A 24,505-nucleotide genomic window follows, 5' to 3' on the forward strand; every position below is an offset into this window, starting at 1 on the left:
TGGGGTGAGTGGGGCATTGATCTTGGTCTTTGGGGCGTGGGGGCGGTGCCCAGCACTTTTGTCTATAAAAGATTTGCCATTACTGATATGTCTTTCCATATTTATCTTGTTCATCATTCTTTATGATACAATAATATTCCATTACAACCAAACAAGACAACTTGTTCATCTAATCTCTAAGTGATAGATAACCCCAGTTTCTAGTTTTTTGCCATTATAAAAAGAGCTGCTAAAAAATATTTTTGTAATGGCAGTTCTATTTCCCTTATCTCTGATCTCTGAGATATAGACCCAGTAGTGGTATTGGTGAGTCAAAGGGCATATGTAGTTTTGTGGCCCTTTGAGCCTGGTTTCTTATTGGGCTCCAAAATGTTGGTATTGGCTCATAGTTCCACCAACGGTATATTAATATCTCAGATTTTCCCACATCCCCTCCAACACTGGTCACTTTCCTTTTTGGTCATGTTAGCTCATCTGGTAACTTTGATATCTCAGAGTTGTTTTAATTTGAACTTCTCTAATCAATAGTGATTTGGAACATTTTTTCATGACTATGTATAGTTTTAATCTCTTCCTTTGATAACTGCCTCTTCATATCCTTTGACCATTTTTCAGTTGAAAAATCCTTTGTATTCTCATAAATTTGACTTAGTTTTACATGTATTTGAGAAATGAGGCTTTTGTCAGAGATACTTCTTAACATTTCCACCCAGATTTGTTTCCCATTTAATCTTGGTTTCATTGGTTTTATTTTTTCAAAACCTTTTTAACTTAATGTAATAAAATTTTTTGATTTCATTTTTTGGTAATGTTCTATATGTCTTATTTGGTCATAACTTCTTCCCTTATTCATAAGTCTTGACAGGTAAAATTTACCATGTTCCTCTAATTTGTTTATGGTGTCACCCCTTATTTCTAGGTCAAGTATCCATTTTGAATTTATCTTTGTATATGATGTGAGATGTTGGTCCATGCCTAATTTCTGCCATACTGCTTTCCAGTTTTCCCAGCAGTTTTTGTCAAATAGTGAGTATTTTCTCCAGAAGCTTGGATCTTTGGGTTTATTGAACACTAAGTTGCTCTGGACATTAACTGCCATTTGTTGATTACCTAGTATATTCCACTGATCCACCACTCATTCCTAGCTGTAATTATGTAAATAGGCTTGTAATGATGATGATTGCTTTATAATATAGTTTGATATCTGGTATTGCAGACCTTCTTACTTCATTTTTTTTTTATTCCCCCAATATTCTTGGCCTTTAATTCGTCCAGATGAAATTTGTAATTTAAAAAATTTTCATTACATAATTTTTGGGTAGTTTGATTGGAATAGCTTTGAATAGGTTATTTAGGTAGGTTGTCATTTTCACTATATTTGCTTGGCCGTCTATGAACAATTAATGTTTTTTCCAATTGTTTAGACCTGACTTTGTGTGAAGAATATTTGGTAATTATGTACCTGTAATTGCTAGGCTTATTTTGTTAGGTATACCTCTAGGTATTTTATGTTGTCTAGAGCTATTTTAAATGGAATTTCCTTTTCTATCTCTTGCTGCTGTATTTTGTTGGTGGTAAATAGAAATACTGATGATTTATATGGGTTTATTTTGTATCTTGTGACTTTGTTGAAGTTGTTAACTATTTCTATTGTGTTATTTTTTGTTGTTGTTGTTGTTGATTCTCTACTGCAATGATGGCATACTTTTTAGGAACTCTGTGTTGTCCCCCAGTCTGCGTGCCTGTGCTCCACCCCACCAAATCATGTAGTGCCCTATCCCTTGCATTCAAGGGGTACTGGCCAATCCAGGGAGCTGCTGCCAGACTTTGATAGGTTAGGAAGGTGGGGCAAAGCTAAGTGGTAGGCATCTCAGAGACCCAGTAACCCTCGCTTTGTGTTTGGGGACAGGGCCAGCTCCCAGTCAGCTTTCGCCTGGGGGAGCTGTCTCTTGTGGCCACAGGACCTGCCCCTGAATCCTCAATTTGCCTGCCTATTGAGACCCATTTGGGGGTGGGAACAGGGGGTGGAGGGAGTGCAGTTAGTCTTTGGAGGGTGGAGTCACCTCCAGACTGATGGCTGGCAGGGAAGAAAGGAAGAAAGTGGAGATCTTTTAGGAGGTAGGGCTGGCCTTGTTTTTGGGAGAGGAGATCCCTAGTCTCAGACAGGAATGGATATGGCTTGAGAGCTCTGCTCAGGGGAGGGAGTAAGCATAGAGGGGCAGGGAAGCCTCTGCGGAGAGAGGGAAAGGAGCAACTCTGCAGGAGATGACCCTGAGTGCTCGGAGAGAGGTCTCTGTGTGCCATCTTTGACATGTGTGCCATAGGTTCATCATCACAGATCTAGGGTTTTTGAGGTATACTATTATATCATTTGCAAAGTGATAATTTTATTCCTTCATTTCCTATTCTGATTTCTTCATTTTATTTTTCTCATTTTATTGTTTTAGTAAGCATTTCTAGTACAGTATTAAAGTGGTGTAATAATGAAAATAAATGTAATATGTAATAATTAAAATGCTATATATAATATTTAGAAATTGGTTTTGTTAAATAATAGTAAAAAAATTTGTGTGGTCGCCATTTATAAAATTAACTCTTAAGTCACGAGGGTGATAGTAGCTTTTAACAATTAAATTTAATATAAATACAGTATAAGACAGAAATAAAGAAGAAAGGAAGTAGAAAATTTATTTCCTAGCCTATCACTCTTAAGTCTGGTCTGTAGAATTTCAATTCACTCCCTGACAAGGTTCCAGTCTCCACATGAAAGTTCGGTAGTCTCTTCCGAGCAAAAGTTTTACCAGCCCACGAGGTTGTCTTCTGCCTGAACCACCAACACTGAATGGAGTAGAAGAATCAATCCCAGCAAACTCATTGCCAAAAGCCCTCGATCTCCTTTATGGTCTCATCTTTTATAGCCCTTTTTTCAACGTCACTACCTATCTCTCCGAATTGGTCTATCACATCTCAGGGACCAATCCGAGTCCCTCTTCCCCGGACCCATCGTCCCTAGTTTTGGGTCATGTTTCTAGGGCTCTTAATCTGTGACCTCTGTTTGTAATGTTCCAGCCACACTAATGGGATGGGTGGGATGAGAAGAAAGTTCACGATCCTGGGAGGAAGGGGTTCTCTTTACACAATTCTCCCTAAGATTCTATTGGGAGACGAGCATGTTGAAATCTCCCAATCAGGAGATTAACATGCTTCGTCTCCCTAATGAATCATTTCACATAACCAGCTTATACCTCTAAAGATCTTCTGGCTAGAGGTACATACAATATTGCACTAAGAAGAAATTACAATAATTTGGGGATAAGAAGGAAATAAAAGAGAGAGAGTAAAACCAATGATTGGCAGGTACATTGACAAAAAGCCAATTAGGGTGCAATCCCCTTTGGCATAAGAGCTTACATTCAGAGTAAATGTGTTCAACCCCCTTCAGTTCGATTCACTGCATCTCAAAGTTCATTCTGGATCTTTTGATGCAGTTTGTGGTTTCTGTAGGCTTTTTTATGGTACCTGCCTGAAAAAGTTCACTTTCTTGATTCAGGGAGTTAGTGAGCTTCTTTTCCTGAAATTTCTCACCAAATAAAAATTTTTTTAAATCTTGGATTTTACAAAAATTATACAATCCCCCTTGAGGAGGGTGTTGACTAACCCAGGATACATACCTGAGTTAGAGGGTATATAAAATCACTTGTCAAACATAAAAAAAAATCCAAATAAAAGAGAAAAAATTAAATATTGGGAAAAAAATATCAAAATCAAATTGTATATAAAAATTCCGAGTAAGCAAGCCCATAACAGATCCTTGAATCAGGGCCCAATTAAAGTGATTTATACAAGCCTGCAGGACAATTATAACAATATAGCACTTACCCACTTGCAGCCAGGACTACAGAAAATTGCCATACTATTAGAGAGGGAAAAAAAGACTAGATTTTTTAAGCAAAAGGGAAATATGTTTCCCAGGTATGATTTTTACCTTGGATCTCAGGGATAGGGGAGCCAAAATGGCAGCCAAACTAAGGTACTTGTCAGAAATCTGGTATGGGGAAACCCTACATCTGATGATGTCAAACAGCCACTTCCTCAAACCACAAAACAAGTCTTCTGTCTTGGTGCAGATTCTCGTCAGTCCCACTGGGATTGGTTGGTCTCTTTGACCCTTTGCATCTTGGCACTGTACAGTGGCTCTTTTGTGATCCCTTCTTTCTGAAATCAGACACAATTATTAGTAATGGTCCCATGATATTTAACAATAAATGGCAGGTTTCCATAGTCTAAAGCTTTTGGGTATGCATAGATATTAGGGCTAATGGTTATTTTAACCGCCATATCCTATTGTAAATAAAAAGAAAAACAATAAAATTAAAAGAAATTCATAGTTCACATTCCATGACAATAAGTCAGCCAAAAGTGTCCAACTTGTCTATGGACTTTTGTAATAATTATCTCTGGTCTAATCATAGGAGGAGTAAAAACAGAAATAATTGCATTACAGGATACATTCAATCAGTGTCAATAGAAGGTGCTCATTTTACATGTGAGCAATGAATCCAAGAGTCCTTTTCTCCAATTTTGATAGCTGTTGTAGTGGTTAACAGGATTTGAAATGGACCTTCCCAGACAGGCTGAGTTCCTCCAGTGCACAGGAAGTTTTTTTATGTATATCTTGTCTTCTGGGTATAGGTCATGAAGTGAGAAATATATAGGTCCTGCTTGTACAGCAGTTCTAGATTCATGGAGGTCTTGCATTTTGATTTGTAAAGCACACTGTATTTATGAAGCAATAGAAATATCCCTCCTAGTAATGATGTGTATGCGGGAGGGAAAGGCTTAGTCTGTATATGGGAATGATCAAAAAGCATCTCAAATGGCGAGATGTGTAGATCTCCCCTGGGCCTGCTTCAAAGATAAAATAGAGGTAGAGGGAAAACTTCAGGTCATTTTAAGTGAGTCTCACTGCACAATTTTCCAGTCATAGTCTTAAGATCTCTATTCATTGTCTCAGCTTGACCCAAGAACTGGGGATGATATGGTACATTTGGGAATTTGGGTATGATCCCCAAACAGGAATAAATCTGAAATGAAACCAAATCGGTAAAATGATTTCCCCTGTCTGAATCAATACATACTGACAGGCCAAAGTGAGGAATGTGGCTCATATGCTAGAAAATGTTTCTGGCCATCCGGTCAGCTGATCCACTATGATTAGACAAAATTTATAATGCCTACTCTTTGGCATCATTATAAAGTCAATTTGTAAATGCTCAAAAGTTGTGTAAGCCAGAGGATGCCCACCAAAAGCCTTGCCACGAAAAGCAAAGTGATTATATACTTGACAGGTGGGATAGGTTGCATATACTTTAGAGGCTGTGCCAAAGTGACCATTTTTGTGAACAGATAAGCATATTTGGTAATAAAAACTTCTAGGGAGTAGGGGTTTCCCTTCAGATGACACTCATATTCCATTGATCTGTTTTGCATTAAACCTTTGCTTCCATTTTTCTACTTCCTGTTCATTATAAGAAAGGGATAAATTTGAGTCATTACTAGTTGCCAAAGTTAAAATTAATTCAGTTCCTTTTAAGGCAGTGAGCTTTGCCACAGAACCTGCCTGCTGGTTTCCTCTAGAGACAGGGACAGTTCAGCTCATGGGTAGAGCAAGTGAACTACAGCTAGGGCTTCAGGTAGCTGGAGAGCAGAAGGAACTTCATTAATTATTTCTGCATTTGTGTTACATTTTCCAGCTGAGGTTAAAAACCCCCTTTGGAGCCATTGTTATGGCTATATGGTATGTTTACTCACTGCATGACATTCCAAATGCATATCTAGAGTCTGTAAATTGTTGCCGCCTTATCTTTGGCAATTATACAGGCATGTTTTAGAGCTATAGGTTCTACACCTTGAGCACTTATATTTGAGGACAGTGAAGCTGACCCACACAGTGGCAAATTCTGTGACTAGAGCAGCTCCAGTGTAGCATATGTCATCCCTTATGGAAGAGGAACCATCAGTGAAAAAGACTTAAGTCTGGGTTGTCTAAAGGAGTGTCCAGGAGATAATCTTGAGGCTTTTCAGCCATGGACACTAAAGATTCATAACTGTGCAATGGTTCTCCTGAAACTGGTAAATCTGGAAGCAAGCTGGCATGGTTAAGAACTGTACAGCATTTCAAAGTAATATTTTCATTATGTAACAAGGTTATTACCTCATACCTAGCGAGTCTTTGATCAGAAAATGCCTGTGTTCTATGCCTTAGCCAAAATGCTTTGACTCATGTGGGCATATTATGGTTAAAGGGCTAAATCAATCCCAAGACTAAATCAGTAGATTTATGTTACTTAGTAAGGCTGTGGCAACTATGCCTCTAAGACATGGTGGGGCTCCTGAAGCTACTGGGTCTAGCTGGTCTGAATAATAAGCAACTGGATGCTGAACAGGTCCTAAACTTTGAATTAAAATACCTGAAGCTACCCCTCTCTGTGTACATACAAAGTAAATGGCTTTTTGTAATTTTTTTTTTGTAAATGTTTTTTATATTTTGTAATTTTGTAATTTGGAGTACCTAGAGCAGGGTGTAAGGAATAAAAATTTAGGTATTATAGATATATATTAAAATATGTGGCCGCCAGGAATCAACAATTTAGGTTGATTCCGTAATTAAATCAGACCCAAGTCAGCATTCAGGTTGAAGAGTTTATTTACAATTGGTAGGTAAAAGTAGGAATAAAGAGAAAAGTAGAGGCTAGTCCTGTCTGGACTGAGAGAGAAGAAGGTTATAAAGCTTAATAATGAAGCTGTAAGCCACAGGGCCCAACAGCCAGATAGGCAGAGTTTAGAATTGGCCCAGCTAGGCAAAGGAAGTCAGCCTAACTTACCCACGTGACAATATAGAGCGTAATCTGTCTGTGGTCTCAGGAGATGCTTCTTCTTCCAGTTCGAGAAGGCAACTGCCCTCACAGGAAGTTCACTAACTTAAAGAGATAGTGTCTTTCATCACTTCCTGTGGTCCACCTCTAATTCAAATGGACAAATGGCAGTTTCTACATTGATTTGGACTGCCCAAAGGGCAGTCCCTTATTCTTGATTTGTTACTTATTGTCACGTGTGGGTAACTAAGGGAGCTGAGAGTGACATCATTAGCACGCCTGGGTTGAGTAGATTTTTGACTATTAATGGGATCGAGCTAATTCTATTTACACAAGGGGCAGACTAGATAGCCTGTTTAATTTTGAAAGAGCTGACAGTTGTTCCACCTCTATTCTAAGCAGTTCAGGGACTGAATTTTTTGTCAGCTATATTTCCCCATAGCAAGGGATCCACTGCCTACAAAACTCTTGCTCCTAGAATTACCCTCTACTAAGAAACAGTGGTGACAATGGGCACCTTTGCTTTACCTGGGAAAGGTCTTCTTGTGACCCCATTTCAGGTAATGCTTGCTGATGGTTTTAAATAGATGTCATTTATCACCTACCCCCCCCCCCCCTTTCTTAAACCCTTATCTTCCATCTTAGAATCAATACTATGTATATGTAAGGGCTAGGCATTGAGGGTTAAATAACTTGCCTAGGGTTACACAGCTAGGAAGTATCTGAAGCCAGATTTGAACCTAGAACCTCTAGTCTCTGCCTGGCTCTCAATCCACTAAGCCATCTATCTGGATGCCCCTCTATCTCCCTGTCCTCCCTCCCCCCATTTATTTAAGTAAGGTTCTCAAGATCTATTTATCATCTCTGATAATCTGATAAGGATGGCTTAGTTATTGAGGAAATAATGGGACACAGGAGACAGTCTTTTAGCTCATGCTTCCAGCTCTGCCTCCAGGAACATGGAGTTGATTATATATATTTCAAGACTCATTTCACACAAAAGAACTCCCCCCCCCCAAAAAAAAACAACCTTTTTTTTTTTTTTTTTTTGCAGAAACACAAATTATGTCATATCAAAACACAATAAAGTTATAGTTTTACAAATAATTTTCTTATGAAGATAATGCCAAATGAGAAAAAGTCTCAAGGTTAAAAATGACCCTCACTTTATCTAAAAGTTATTTTGCCGGGGCTTGCCACTCTGTGACCTTGGGATGCCTGGAGCAGTTAGAGAGATATACCCACAGCTGCAGCTTTACTCTGCTAAGTGAAAAAAAGGCTATTGACTCATTAAGTGCTGGTTTACTAAGAACTTAAAGTTTTCCTAAAAGCTATAATGTTTTTCCAATAAGAAAAAGTGTAGATAATAAAGGGGGTCAAAAGAGGAGAGGAGTCTCAGATTTTCATCTATTTGAGACTCTGTTTCTCTTATTGGCCTCCCACATAAGGTTTCCTTTATTCTAGTTCTTTCTAATGTTTTTTATAAGGAATGGGTGTTGCTTTTTCTGCATCTATTGAAATAATTATGTGATTTCGCTTGGTTTTGTTATTGACATGGGCGATTATGCTGATGGTTTTCCTTATATTGAACCATTCATGAATTCCTAATATAAACACACCTGATTATGGTATGTTATTCTTTAAGCAAAATGTTGTAATCTCCTTACTAGTATTTTATTTAAAATTTTTACATTAATGTTCATTAGGGAGATTGTGCTATAATTTTCTTCATTTTATCTATTCCTAGTTTAGGCATTAATCCTATATTTGTTTCAGAAAAAGAGTTCGGTCAGATTCCCTCTTCCCCTGTTTTTCTAATTAGTTTATATAGTATTGAAGTTAGTTCTTTAATTATTTTGTAGAATTTATTTGTGAAACAATCTGGTTTCGGGGCCTTTTTCTTAGGGAGTTCTTTGATGGTTTTTTAAATTTCTTTTTCTTTGATGGAGTTGTTTTTAAGTATTCTATTTCCACTTTTTTAATCTGTGTGGTTTATATTTTTGTAAATATTTACCAATTTCAATAAAATTAATCAATTCATCAATTTTAGTAAGATCAGATTTATTGGCATATGGTTTGGCAAAATAACTTTAAATGCTTGCTTTAATTTCTTCTTTGGTTGTGATTTTACCTTTTTTATTTTTGATGCTGGAAATTTGGATTTGTTGTAATCAAGTTAACCAGTGGTTTATCTATTTTACTTATTTTTTCATAAACTAACTCCTTGTCTTATTTGTTAGTTCTATAGTTCTCTTTCAGTTTTATTAATCTCTCACTTGATTTTCAGGATTTCTAACTTGATGCTTTATTGGATAATAAAAACTTTTTTCACTAGCTATTTTAAGTTACATATTTTAAGTTACATACATAATTTATTGGTCTGCTATTTCTCTAAGTCTTCGATGTGAGCATTAAGAGATATACATTTCCGTATAAGCACTGCTTTGGCTACATCTATCCCATAAATTTTGATATGTTGTCTCCTCATTCTCATTTGCTAAAATAAAATTGTTGATTTTTTTTAATAATCGCTTGAACACATGGGTTGATGCGGACATGATTGGGGATGTCGTCTCGGAACAACCACACCAATGCAACTATCAAAAATATGTAAATAAGTCTTGATTGATGACGCTTGTTAAAACCAGTGGAAATATATGTTGGATATGAGGGGGAGGTGAAGGTGGGGTGAAGGGGAAAGTAAAAACATGAATCATGTAACCATGGAAAATTTTTCTAAAAAAATAAAATATTTAAATCTAAAAAAAATTTGTACAGATTTTTTTTTTACATGATTTCATTCTTTGATTCATCCATTCTTTAGGATTAGATTATTTAGTTTTCAGTTAATTTTTAGCCTTTCTGCTGCCCTTTGAGTGTAATTTTTATTGCATTATAGTCTGAAAAGTACACATTTAATATATATGCTTCTCTACATTTGGGTGTGACATTTTTATGGCCAATTATGGGGTTGATTTTTATTTTTTTAAAGGTCAATTATAGGGTTGATTTTTTTTTTTTAAACCCATAACTTCTGCGTATTGGCTCCCTGGTGGAAGAGTGGTAAGGATAGGCAATGGGGGTCAAGTGACTTGCCCAGGGTCACACAGCTGGGAAGTGTCTAAGGCCAGATTTGAACCTAAGACCTCCTGACTCTAGGCCTGACTCTCAGTCCACTGAGCTACCCAGCTGCCCCAGGGTTGATTTTTTTTTTTTTTTAAAGGTGTCATGTACTGTTGAGTAAAAGGTATATACTTTTTATCCTTTTAGGTAAGTACTTGCCACCCAATTTACAGCTGAAGAAAAGTGAGGTAGACAGAAATTAAATAACATGCCCAGATTCACACGAATGTATCTGAGATAGGATTTGGACTCAGGTCTTACTCCAGGCCCCATGCTCTCTCTATTTTCTGTCCTACCTACCTGCCTAATAAAGAACCCTGGGGAACACCCTCAGTTAAGGGAAATGAAATGGGTGAAGAATTATCAAAGGAGACTCTTAAGATAATATGAAAATCAGGGGAGAGTAGTGTCTTCTGGTGCTTAAGATTAAATGTATCAGTTAGGTTGATAAGGATGAGGTGTAAGAATAGATTGTCAAGTTTGTCGATTAAGAGACAGTAATTTTAGAGAATGCAGTTTCAATTTAATGATGAGGTGGGAACTCAATTTCAAAGGGTTGGGAAATGAATGAGAGGAAAGAATGTACAGGTAATAAGTATAAATAGCTTTTTCTATAATTTTGTCTGAGAAAGTGAGAAGAAATATAGAATGATAGCTTGTAAGAATGAGATTAAAATTTTTTTGTTACCATTTATTTATATATATGATATCATGCAGTAAATTACAGTAAATGTGCCTATCTGAGGAAAAAAAATTCTCACCTTAGCTGTGTCTAAAAATCTATGCTCATTCTTTTTCCCCCATCCCTCTTACTTCTCCTCTGTGTTTTTAACTGTCAGAATTTTACTTTTTTAATGAAATGAGTGTATATATAGTCTAGCAAACAAATTCCCACATTGACAATGTCCAAAGTATATGTCTTATTCTGTCTAGTGAATCCTTTTTCTCTTTGGCATGAGGTAGGTAGGGTGATTCATCATTATTAGTACTTTGGAATTTTGGTTGGTCTTTGCATTAATCAGAAGTCTTTTAAGTCATTCAGAGTTGTCTTTACAATATTGATATTGAAAAAATTGTTCTGATTCTATTGTTTATATCAGTGGTTCCCAGACTTTTTTGGCCTGCTGCCCCCTTTCCAGAAAAAATATTATTTAGCCCCCTGGAAATTAATTTTTTAAAAATTCTAATAGCAATTAATAGGAAAGATAAATGTACCTGTGGCCATTACCGCTTCCCCTGGATTGTTGCAGCACCCACCAGGGGGCAGTAGCTCCCACTTTGGGAATCACTGGTTTATAATCTTAGTTAATTCAAGTTTTTCCAGAGTTTCTCAAAAATTTGTTCCTTTTGTTTTTTTCATACAGCACATTACTTCCATGTACCTTATTTGTTCAACTATTGTCAATTGGTTGTCTCTCTCATAGTTTTTAGTACTTTACCACTATAGAAAGATTTTATATAATTGTATTTGTACCTGTGGAACACCCTTTTTTTCTTTCTTTGATCTCTTTGAATACTTGGGCAAAGAGTTTGCATAATCTCCTGATCTTTTGAGCATCGTTCCAAATTGCTTTTCAGAATGGCTAGACCAATTCAAAGCTCTATGAAAAGCATTAATGTGAATTTGACATATTTGAAGACAGTAAGGAAGGAATGAATTGAATGAGAAAGATTGAAAATTAGATAAAAATAGGAAATAGTTAAAGACTGTAGTCCCATGCAAAGGACCTGGTTGTACAAAAAATATAGCTGCTCTTTTTTGTGGTGGCAAAGAATTAGAAGCTAAAGGGATATACCTCAATTGGGGAATGGCTGAACAAATCGTGGTATGGTATTGATAGAATACTTTTGTGCTATAAGGTTGGTCTTTGCATTAATCAGAAGTCTTTAAGTCATTCAGAGTTGCCTTTAAAATATTGATATTGAATAAATTGTTCTGATTCTGTTGTTTATACGTTTCACCATCTTCATGACCAGGATAATTTCTGAAAGAACTAGAAAGACCTACACGAACTGATGCAGAGAGAAATAGGTAGAACCAGGAAAACATTGTACACAGTAACAGCAATATTGTGAAATGATCAAATGTGATAGACTTAGCTACTATTAGCACAATTCTGAGAGATTTATGAAAAACAATACTATATACCTCCAGAGAAAGAACTGTTAGAGTAGGAAGGAAGATGAAGGTATATGATTTATCACATGTTTATTTGGGTATATGTTTGGGGCTTTTGGTTTTAATAAGATTATTCATTTGTAAAAATGAATAATAAGGAAATATGTTTTGTATGACAAAACATGCATAATCCAGATTGAGTTGTTTGCTAGTTTTGGGAGGAGGAAGAGAAGAAAGGAAGAAGACAAAGACAATTTGGATCATATGACTTCAGAAAATTTATGTGTAAATTTATTATTAAAATAATTAAAAACAGATTGTAGTCCTATGGAGAAAATGGGAAGCAAAGAATTCAAAGATCAATGCCTTTTCAAGGAGAAGGGCCACCTCATTTCAGAGCCAGATGGAAAGGATGAGAGTGAAAAGTATGATATCCAGAGGTAGTTCTCAGATGAAGAGAAAAGGAAAAGACAGAGGTCACATTGTTTCACCTCCGTTTTCTGAGTAAAATAAGAAATAAAGTCCAAGAGAATGTGTTGTGGCTAGAGCGAATTGTGGGAAACTTGAGGTGAGAAGAGGAAGTTTGGAAAAAATTTCAGTGGAGAGTGAGATAGGAAATAGGATGGAATATAAGGATTAAGAATTTGATAGGAAAGTGTGTAGAGATGGAAGTAATTTCTCCCTATTTTTCCAGTGATTATTCAATATAGGGATAGGGAGAGAAACTTGGTGAGAAATTAATATCCATAGGGGTTGTGGGTAGCCCATAAAAAATAAAGCTCATAAAAAATAGTCATAGTCATATTAAATGAAAGACTCCTAAGGTATGCTCCTTGATTTTGACCTCTACCAGCTATGTTGATGGTTCACAAGCCTAGTGTGTCAAATCAGTTAACAGGAAAAGTGTGTATTTAGAAGGAAGGACTCAGCTCCTCCATATGGTTAGTTGGATTCTGCAAGGGAATTGGGGGAGTTGGCAGCAAAGAGCAACACTCAGGGATTTTAGGAGTGATTCAGTGGTAGAGATCATTTATTACCAACTGAAAGAAAGACTCTGAAGACTTTTCTTCATCTATTTAGGATGCTGAAATCTGTAATTTCTTGGGACTAAGGCACTTCAAAAAACTACTTTTCTTGACCCAAACAGGTTTTACCATAATTTAGAAACAGGGAGAGATCTTCCCAGCAGTTTAGCAATATAAGGCAAAATAATGGAATTATAATAAATTGTAGAGGTAAGTAGAGAAGACAGTTTTCTTTTTTCTCTAATTGTTCATTGAGGAGATACAATAAATTCTATGTCTTATAATGGAGGAAGAGGGAGACCTTTATAAAAATTCTAATATTAAAGAGAAAAAGCCTCAATTTTGTGTTTGTCCATGATTTCCTGTCAAGCTTAATTAATATTTATTTATATTCACAATGGAAGGATGTCCCTTGGATTTATAAAATTGTTAAAAAGCAAATCCATTTTTAAGAACAGGGGTATTAGAACAATGGAGACCAGACAGTGTTAAATGCATTGTAGGAGGAGTTTTATCATCTTACCTTAGTATACTACATATGTGAAAAGTCCACTAATCACTAATGCTGGACTTTTTGATTCTTTTTTTTTTAAACCCTTACCTTCTGTCTTGGAGCCAATACGTATTGGCTCCAAGGCAGAAGAGTGGTAAGGGTAGGCAATGGGGGTCAAGTGACTTGCCTAGGGTCACACAGCTGGGAAATGTCTGAGGCCAGATTTGAACCTAGGATCTCCTGTCTCTAGGCTTGGCTCTCAATCCACTGAGCTACCCAGCTGCCCCCTTGGACTTTTTTTTGATTCTTGATTTGAACATTGTGCTATATTGTTACCCTTTAATTACTTTTGAAAGAAATAAAGAAATCTCTGGGCCATAGTTGAAAACTGACTTTGTTCTTGGGTAGTCTCATTACATTTAGCCTGTGATGAAAGACATCTTGTAGATATTCACTGTTGTTTTTTATAGGCTTTTGACAGTTAATACAAAACCCACATGCTCAAAATTATGTTAGCGAATAAATTCTACTACATATAGATAAACTCTACTACAAGGTCCAAGCATTTTATGGATCTTATAACTAATGCCCTCAGACAGTAACTCTTAAGAGACACAAAGATAAGCAGAGTTGTTTCTCTGAATTTTAAAATGAGGATCCTGTTATTGACATAAATTCCTAGAAAGCAAATAACTTAATAAATTCCTTTTGCAACTGACTCTATGATTGTTTCTGTTATCTTTATTCAGAATCAAGATTTAGTCAAGCTGTGTACTTAACATTCCAAGGTTGTTCTAAAGGAACTAACTTCTCTTTATTTGTCACTGCTTATACACAGTTAATCAACAACTGGGACTTCTCTTTCTAACATCCAGTTACAGATATGACCTAGTCAGATCTTGGAATGTATTTTTAAATTTGTGCTTGTGATAAATGGCATTTGTGAAAAATCATATACTCATGTAACTCTTTACATTTAAAATGTACCTATTCTCATGTTTGCCAAAAAAATTTCCTTGAAATACATCATCCAGTTATTCAAAACTAGAGACAATATGCAGAAGTTGATGGAACAGCAGGTTTAGGCTTGATTGAAGGTGAGGAAAACGCTTGACAATTAGAGCTTTTCAAAAACAGAAAAGGTTGCCTTACAATAGAGTTAGGTTCCCTTTTGCTAGTAAAAGCTAGATGACCCTTTTGGAGATTTTTGGTAGTCGAGCTTTCAGGTATGAGGAAGAAGGGGTGGAATGAGAGAAAGAAGCAATTATTAAGTGCTTATGTACTTGGCACTTTATTGAATGATAGGGATACAGATACAAGCTCAAAAAAATGATAGTCCCTCAAGGAGCTTACATTATTATGATAGAAGATAATACATATAAGAGAACTGAAAGAGGGCTGGACTAAGATATGAAGAGGGGATAGTTGTGAAGTTTGGAAGCTGAGAAGAGGTCCGAGGTGGGAATGAAGTCTTAACTTCGGGCCTTCCACAAAGTGTAAACTCCAGCAGAAGCACAGGAGAAAGGGGTAGGCCTTTTAGAAAGATATTCCAAGAAAGCTGCAAGAGTGGTTGGATGATTTAGGGTGAGCAGGACCCAGGCAGTGGGAGAAGTTCTAGGATGAGACAGTGGTAGGGCATGGTTTTGAAGGTGAAAGCTAGACAGTGCCAAGATATGAACAAAATAAATTTTGACAAAGTGTACTTTGTGGTCCCTTTCTTACCTTGAGTCACAGTTTTGTGAAAATGGCAATTAAAAAAAGAGTTCAACAGTTTAGCATGTAAATATGCTTTAAAAAAAATAACCTCTGCCTTCTGGCTTAGTAGTAATTCTAATACTGAAGAATGACAAGGGCTAAGCAATCAGAGTTAAGTGACTTGCCTAGGATCATAAAGGAAGTATGTGAGATCTGATTTGAAAATGGGTCCTTTGAACATTAGGCCTGGTCCTCTATCCACTGTGCCATCTACCTGTCTTGTAATTATGCTTTTATTTTCTCTAATTCACCCTGATTGAAACACCTCATTACTGTAGTATAAATCTTGAATTGTTATTCATTTAAAGATAATGTATAAATGCCAGATACTGGTCCTTACCTGAGGACTAAATCTTGCTAAGTTAGGAGAGGTTGATCACAGGTTGACTCTAGGATGAATTCTTTAGAGGTAGCAATGATAGAACTTTCATCTGTTTGCGGATTGTTGACTATATTTGTAGGGGAAATACTGATATCAACAAATCCAGATTTCTGAAGTATGTATTCTTAAATAATTTTATTGATATCTTTTTTATTACCCATATTTTCCAATATATCCCTCCACTTCTCCCTCTCCTGTGGAAAGCAGTTTAGTCTTAGTTGATCAGTATAATTTTTCAGCATTCAATTTTTGGGTTTTGATTTTGGGTCTTAATTGTTTTTTTCCAATTATATTCTAGTAAGAGTCATTGTGTATGTTTTTCTGGTTTTGCTTACAAAAAACAGACTCATGTTACAGTTACTGAGCCAATCAGTGCCCAAGATACAGTACACAGAGCTGTGGTTGGTTGCCTTTTATTCCATCAGCCAATAGTGTTCTGTATTGCATTTCCATTGTGTACAGTGTGCTATTCATCCGCTAAATCCTGCAATATAGTGAAAATTCTGTGATACAGACTTTTATATACATACATACATACACACACATATTTTTTTTTAATTTAAGGACCATTTTATTGAGAAAATTTATGTACATTTTTAAAAAACACAGAATGGAAAAATCTTTTACAGTAAAAAAATAAGCACTCTTATCAAACAGTAAAAATTCTTGCTATATAGAAATTAATATGTAATTTGCAATATACTACATATTTAACCAAAAATAAACTAAATATTCAACTGAAAATAAGTATGGTCCACAAGTAAAATAATTTCATAATATACATTCACTTGCAAGGAGTTACAAGTTATGGAAGTCAGAACCTGTAGGTCTCAGTTTCTCATTGCGTTCATTGTGTTGTACTTAAAAATTCTTTTGAATCTAATTTGTTATTTCAGAAACTTTGATTTAAGAATAATTGACCTCCATTTTAACAGTTGCTTTTTAGGAGCTAAGTATTCTAGCTTCTTTGTGGTAGGGAAAGAAGAAATAGAACTACAACTACAAGTGATTTAAACAAACTTATGCTATCTCACCAAAGTTTTTGTACTGAACTTACTCTCCTGCTTTCAAGAAGAAGGGATTCTTACATTTAGGGGATTTGAGTTGAGATTTTAACAGATTAGAGCGCTCAGTTTTTAGTCTACTGTTTTGTTCTTGGAATTGTCAGGAAATAATTTCACTTCCAAGTGTACATACCAATTGAGTTTGAAGAAACCTATTCAAATTGTAGTAGAATTCTTGTTAATTTTAAATATGCTCCTATAGTTTCTAATAATGAACAGTTTGGTAGAGTAACATGACAAAAGCCCATAAACCAAAACAAAAGTAGCAGTTATTTTATGCCTCTGATCCTGTCTTCATGTGGGTTTTCATAGTGTTCAGCGATTTAAAATGTTTTAAGTGCTCTTCAGTGTCAGCTTTAAAGCAGGTAAGTTTTAACTATTGAATTAGCTGAAGGAACATTTTAGAGAACCAAAGATAATTAAAGATTTAAAGAAAGTAAGGGTAGGGAATCCCACTACCATGTCCTCATCTTTCAAGTTGGTAAAGCAATTTACTTCGGTGATCTCATTTGATCTTCACAGCAGGTCTGTGGGGAAACAGGTTTAGAGAGGATAAGTGACATGCTTGGATTTATCTTACTAGTGATTATTGGGTAGAGATTTGAGATTTTGGTTTTCTTGGGGCCTATTGAGGAGAAAGACTGGCACAGTGGATGGTGTAGAGTGGGAAATTACTTTTACACTAGATGATCCCTTGAGGTTTCTTCCAGTTCCTAAGCTTTTATGCAACTGTGTTTATTTTCATTGTCATTTATTAAACACATACTATGTATAAAACCCTGGGATAATCACTGGTGATAGAAGGACTATACATAGATAGAGTACAACCAACTCTACCCATTAGCATTTTGCATTTTGTTTGAATGACGGTCAAGACTGGGACTTAACAACTATTATTTCATTGATATGGAGAATGCCAAGGTGAGGAAATTCCATAGGAATCAGAACTTTTCCTACTGTTTTTATAATCTTAGCCCAAGTCATTTAGAGGTTAAAGTCCCTACCATCACACAGATATTATGTATCAGAGACAGGAGGTGAAATTAGGTCTTCTTGGATTGAAGATTGGCCCTCTCTCCCTACTGTACCATGCTGCCATTATATAATCTCTTTCTCTTTCATGGAGTAGATATGTTCTATAGATCAGTGATTCCCAAAGTGGGCACTACCACCCCCTGGTGGGTGCTGCATTGATCCAGAGGGGCAGTGATGGCCACAGATGCATTTATCTTTCCTATTAATTGCTATTAAAATTAAAAAAAAAATTTTCTAGGGGGCTAGGTAATATTTTTTCTGGAAAGGGGGCGATAGGCCAAAAAAGTTTGGGAACCACTGATCTAGAGTATATATAGAGAGAGTATCTATTACATAGAAATTGAATATGCAAAATGAATACAAAGTAGCTGTTAGAGGGAGTATATTAGCTTCTGGAGGAATCAAGAAAGGCTTTAAGTAAAAGGTAGTGAGTAAGCTGAGTCTTGCATAAAAACCAAGGATTCCAAGAGGTGGAGATTAGGAGGAAGTACATTTCAGGCATGGGGATGATCACTTTAGAAGCACAGATATGATAGAGAGAGAGTATTGTATATGGGACAGTAAGTTGGGTAAGTATTGCTAGATTATATTGACTGAGGGGAATGACATGTATAAACATTGGAAAGGTAGAAAGAAGCCAGGTTTTAAATAGATTTAAATGCCACAGAGGAGTGTATTTGATCCTAAAGGAAATAAAGATCTGAAATTTAATGAGAAAGAGTTGATATGATCATATTTGTGTCACAATTTGAAAAGTTGGATTTGGAATATATTTGAGACAAACTGAGTCAAAGCTATTTTGAGGTTAGAAGTAATGAGGGCTTAAACTAGGGTGGTGGTAGTGTGAGAAGTGGAAAGGAAGTATCTGAGATATGTCAAAGGGAAAGATCAGTGATAAGATTTGGTAACTTATAGGATAATTGGGGTGAGAAAGAATACAGAATTAAAGATTATAAAAAAAGGTTTCAATCCTGTGTAATGAAAGATTGTAGTGTTTTGGTCAGTGATGTGGAAGTTCAGGGGTAGGATTGGTTTTGATAGAAAAAAGACAACTTGGTACTTATGTTTAAGATCTCTTCTAATCATTCATAGGATCATAGAAAATTGAAATGGATTTCAGAGGCTTCCAATGTAAAGACCTCAGTTTACAGATAAATAATAGTTGTTATTAGTCACTCGAGTATCAGAAAAAGGCTTCAAATATGTCCTTGGATTCTAGAGCAAATACTTGATAACATATGGAATTCACAAGACATAAGGAAAAAAGGAGGAAAATTATAACGACTGAACTGCCTACTTAACTCAGAAAGGAGAGAAAATGACCTGATAAGTGATAGCTTCCAGGCTCTGGTTAGGGCTATTTTCCTTCTCTACAACAAGATAGATAGTGGATAGCATATTTATTAAGGACTTTGTTCCATAAGAAACTGCTTTGCACAGGGGACACAGATAGATAGTCCCAGATTCCAGTGAACATAACCTACTAATGGTTTGTGAGGAAGACAACTTGACATGAAAGCCTGGTTCCTACTAGGATAAGGCAAAAGCTCATTTATCAAAAGTCTTTGACACCTCAAAGCTTTTGGATGTCTTAGAGGTGGTCAGAGAGGGGCCAAGGGAGAGGAGATAGCAGGAAGTGACAGTGCTATTCCCAGATTTTTGCAGATATAAGATGAAAGAAATAGTCTTATTCATAAAAGCCTCCATTTAAAAAGAGCTCAAGGCTAGCCATTCCTTTATTTCCCACCAGCTATACTCCTTTAGGTTATACTTTTATCATGATCAGGAACCTCGTTAACAAGAAACTTATTATCCTGCAATATTACATACATCACCCCTTGATATATCTCATTAGTACTCATTGCAGCTTTGATTGGAAAGCAGAACAAAGAACTCCTCATACCCCCCCCCCCCCCTTTAATTAGGGCTTCCATGTTAGCCATTTCTTTATTTTCCTCTGGCTACTCTCTTTTCAACTGAATTCCATTATAGCATACCCTGACTTTCATGTATTTTCTTCAGTCAGACTGTGAGTTCCTTGAGGGCAGAGGCTGTCTTTTTGGTATTCATATTCTCAACACTTAGCATATTGCTTGGCACATAGTAGGGGCCTAATAAATGTTTATTTACTATTCAGTTTTTTTCAGTTAATTTATTTGAAATTGTGATTTACTAAAGGAAAAAATATAAGGCTACATATACTGAGAATATATGCTCATAGAGTAATCCTGAATTTATTAAGTTTATACAGAAATTTAAAATATATCTATACTTAGTAGACTCTTTTAAGTCTCTATACAACTTGAATACTTTATTTGGGATTCATCATTATTCTGAAATTGAGAAAGTTGGAAAATGTGCAGTATTAGACCTCTCACCTCCAGGAAGGGGCTTAATGCAATGTGGAGTAAAGTTGTCATCCAAGGGATCATTTGAGAGCTCCTGTGAGGAGACATATGGCTCATAACTTAATGACTTCACTCCCTGGCTCCATAAATTTCCTAAAGAAAAGATCAGCCAATATGAGGACTCCCAGACATTTTCTTCCTAATTGTCTGTCCAAGAACTCCATTTTGGCAAGGTGCCCCAACTAACCAATCTTCCCTTAGTTATGTTTCTGACTTTCCAGACTTCCAACACTATGCCACAGCTACATTCTCACACTGGATTTTTCAGTTGCCTCTGGTACCCTCCTTCTTGTTCACTCTGGTATAACTGTGTCATTTGCTTGGCTCATTTATCCCCTTGTTAAGTTTGTCCAGAGGTTTTCATTTCAGTGTGAGGCAGAAGCTAACCAACCTTCATTTCCCCCAAGGATGTGCTTCTGATCTAGACAAATATTATGCCTCAGCTGAGTCTCACCTAGGAACTTCCCTTATTTGTGGGCCCCTTTATTCTGCAACATTTCTATTGCTTTACAAGGTAACTTCAGCCAAATATCCCCTTTTCCTGTTGATGAGTCTTTCACAGGGCCTCCATTTTTTTTTTTTAAACCCTTACCTTCCATCTTGGAGTCAATACTGTGTATTGGCTCCTAGGCAGAAGAGTGGTAAGGGCTAGGCAATGGGGGTTAAGTGACATGCCTAGGGTCACACACAGCTGGGAAGTGTCTGAGGCCAGATTTGAACCTAGGACCTCCCGTCTCTAGGCCTGGTTCTCAATCCACTGAGCTACCCAGCTGCCCCAGGGCCTCCATTTTGGAGCCAAACTTCCTTTCCCCTCACAGTATTGAATCTAACTTTCTGGATATTAGAATCATGCTTCTGCTGCAATCTCACACTAGAACTTCCCTTAGCCACTATATCATCCTGGAACATGCATGGATCTTTAGACTTCTCACTCTGGAAAACCCTTCTCCCAAACTGCTACCCTTTCTCCCAATGTTGTTTTAATCCCTCTGTTTTTTGCAAGGGGCTCAGACTGGTTATCTTGAACTCCCCATCTAGCTCTGCTTCTGCCACTCTAGACCTAAGTACCATCACTTACTTTTCAGTCTCACCCTGGAATTTCTGTCACTTGCTGAGGCTCCCTCACCATAGAACATCCATATGGACTTGTTTCTTCACAGCATAAAAGATGACTGTCCTATAAGGGTCCCCTTCTCCAGTTGGTGAAATTGTATTACAACTTCTATTTTGGGGAGAGGGCCAGGTCAGTGAAATTTCTTCCCCATTTTTGGTACGTCCTTAGTCTCTAGCCAAATCCTTTCCCCCCCCATTTTGGTGAGGGGCTCAGTCCATCCATTTTACCCTTCCAGCTGTGTAACAAGCATCCTGAATATCAATATGGTGTTTTACTTTGGAACTTCATCAGGGCCTGGGGCCCAGGCCAGCTGACCTGCATTCCCTTGACTTTCTAAATTTAAACACTGTGCAGGCTCACCTGGTTTCTTCAACTTCAGTGCTTAGTACCACCTCACTGAGAAACACTCAAGCTTGCTCAGCTGCTTTGTATCAAGCAAGAACACTTTGTATCAAGCAAGAACATTACTCAGTCATTTTCAGAGTGAACAAGAAGGAGGGTACCAGATCTCTTCAAGATCCTTTTTTGAGTTTTCTTGGTAAAGATACTGCAGTGGTGTGCTCCTTCTCTAGCTCATTTTATAGATGATGAAATGGAGGCAAACAGGGTTAAGTGACTTGCTTAGGGTCACACAGCTAGTTAGTGTCTGAGTCCAGATTTGAACTGAGAAAGATAAGTTTTTCTGACTTCAAGCCAGAAACTATCCACTGTGCCACCTACCTGCCCAAAATACTGGAGTAGTTTGCCATTTCCTTCTTCAGTGGATTAAGACAGAAGTTAAATGCCTTGCCCAGGGTTACACAGCTAGTAACTACCTAAGTTCACATTTGAATTCAGGACTTCTTGACTCCAGGCCCAGCACTCTATATACACTGAGCTGTTTAGCTGCCTATACGATATTACCTTCCTCAAAATTGGGAGTTAGCTGCAGTTTCCTCCTCAGATTCAGGTGAAAATCACTAAGAGGTGTCATGGTCACACTGAAATTACCAGTTGGAAGCAAGTGCCTTATTGAGAGCAGCAGATGGTTGAGCAAGAATAAGAAAAACATTAAGAAAAGTAGAAGAGGACTAAAAGAGCAAGACAGTAAGACTAGCCTCTCCAGAAAAGATTAGGAAACGAGATGACCAATCTCTTTTGGTCACTGGTTCTAGGGACTCACACCCTCTGTAAGTGGAAGCTCTTCATGATGTCCAAAGAAAGCCATTTTCGTTTTGGAGAATTAAAATTTGAGGAATCACTTGTGGCTATTGTTAATTTTTTAAAAATTGTGCCCAATTCACTTTTCCTCCACATTTCTCCTGTCCAATGAGGAGACAAGAAATACCCATCATACATATGAAGTCAGGCAAAATACTTTCCACATTAACCATATTGTTGGAGACTGCAGCATATGTGAATGACAAAATCAGCTAATTCATGGTTGGATATAAAATTTAATACCATTTTATGGTTTTTTTGCTTTAAAAAGTAACCTTGGGTCTTTAAACATGTTTGTTTGGGGCATGTAATGACTTTCATGCATTGAAAATATCACTTCCTGAATTCAGATGTTATAATTTATTTATTGCCCCTCAGTTCGACAACACTGTGGTGATGACATTCTAAAGACCTGATTTTAAGTTTGAAGATAATGTTACAAAGTATAGTTTTAAAAAATCTTTTAAATGTATTTTAGTGAGATTAATAAAAGTTTATTTACATTCTAGAATTTTGCCAAGAATATTTTTGCGATTCTTCAGTCTGTAAAAGCCAGGGAGGAAGGGCGTGCCCCGGAGCAGAGGCCTGCACCAAATACAGCACCTGTGGTAAGAACCTTTCTGTGCTTTTTGACTAGTAGTATCAATTTAATTAATTTAAATGGTTAGTCATCATTATCAATTGCTTTGGTTTTAATTCATTTTTGTCTTAATTATATTCGTGATTATCTTAAAATATACTGAAAATTGGATTGTTTATCATATTTAGTAATTATAGTAATGGGTACTTTACATTACTTAGTAATGAGATACTATTTTTTAAAAATATTTTATTTATTTTATACTGGTATTGATTCTAAGGCAGAAGAGTGATAAGGGCTAGGTAATGGGGGTTAAGTGATTTGCTCAGGGTCACACAGCTGGGAAGTGTCTGAGGCCAGATTTGAACCCAGGACCTCCCGTCTTTCGGACTGGCTCTCAATCAGCCACCCAGTTGGCCCAATACTATTTCTTTTGAACTCTTATTAGAGTTCATTTAAAGCTAAATATAAAGCTAAAATAATTTTTTTTTGATATTTGGAAAAATCTGTTCCTTTACTATTATTGGTTCTTAGTAGCCTTATCAGTTGGTTGATATTTTCTAGGAATTATTTAATTTTTCCTCTATAATTATGTTTAGGAACCAAAAGTCATAACTTGGAACATGTCAGTTTTATGATCTAGGCCCCAAATCTACATATCTTTCTAGGCATTAGAATGATTTGGAATGTTAATGTTTACTGATGATTAAATTTTTTGCGTATGGAGTGACTAGGCTGTCTGAAAATATTTCATTTTATCCAGTGTTTGAATGACATTAGGAAATAAAGTTGCCTAGTACATTTGAGTAAAGCAACATATATTTAAATGTATAAAATTCCAAATGTAACATATATAATTCAGCTTGGTCAAAATATCTAGGTACTATAAAGGGGAAAAGGTGATTTTGGGTTGAATATATTAAAAGGTTAGGTTGCCAGGGAATTGAAGAATTATCAGTTCCCAATTAAAGAATAACCTCAAGTCAAAATGACTTTTATGGCAGTTTATTTACAAATGAGAAGAGAGAAAGTAAGAAATTTAGAGAATGGAGAAGGTAAGATAATTAACTTGATAAACTAAATAATTCCCTTAGTTCCCTGGTTTAACTCAAGCAGTTAACTAGTCCTCAATTGGAAAAAGGATAAGCCTTGAGCCCAGGGCCAAGGCTGGAAGGCCCTGGAGGCATATGAAGCAAAAGCTTCAGTCACAGAGTCACAGAGTAAAGATTCATATCTTTACACCTACCACGTGGAATTCCAAAGAAAAGATTTAAGAGCAGTCTCACCAAGATCTTAAGGTCCCAGGTCCAGGTCAGGAACAAGAAGCGCCTT

The 24,505-nt window shown here is 36.5% G+C and overlaps 1 protein-coding gene across 1 annotated transcript in view; it reads left to right on the top strand.

Annotated features, from left to right (window-relative positions):
• The window catches only part of CDC73 (cell division cycle 73), a 157,628-nt gene that overhangs the window by 37,132 nt on the left and 95,991 nt on the right, over positions 1-24,505 (top strand). The window contains exon 8 of the mRNA XM_044675861.1: positions 23,103-23,201. Within this exon, the coding sequence (XP_044531796.1) occupies positions 23,103-23,201 (99 nt within the window). The remainder of the gene's footprint in view (positions 1-23,102; positions 23,202-24,505) is intronic.

The sequence above is a fragment of the Gracilinanus agilis genome, chromosome 4 (genome assembly GCF_016433145.1).
Source record: "Gracilinanus agilis isolate LMUSP501 chromosome 4, AgileGrace, whole genome shotgun sequence".
NCBI lineage: Eukaryota > Metazoa > Chordata > Mammalia > Didelphimorphia > Didelphidae > Gracilinanus > Gracilinanus agilis.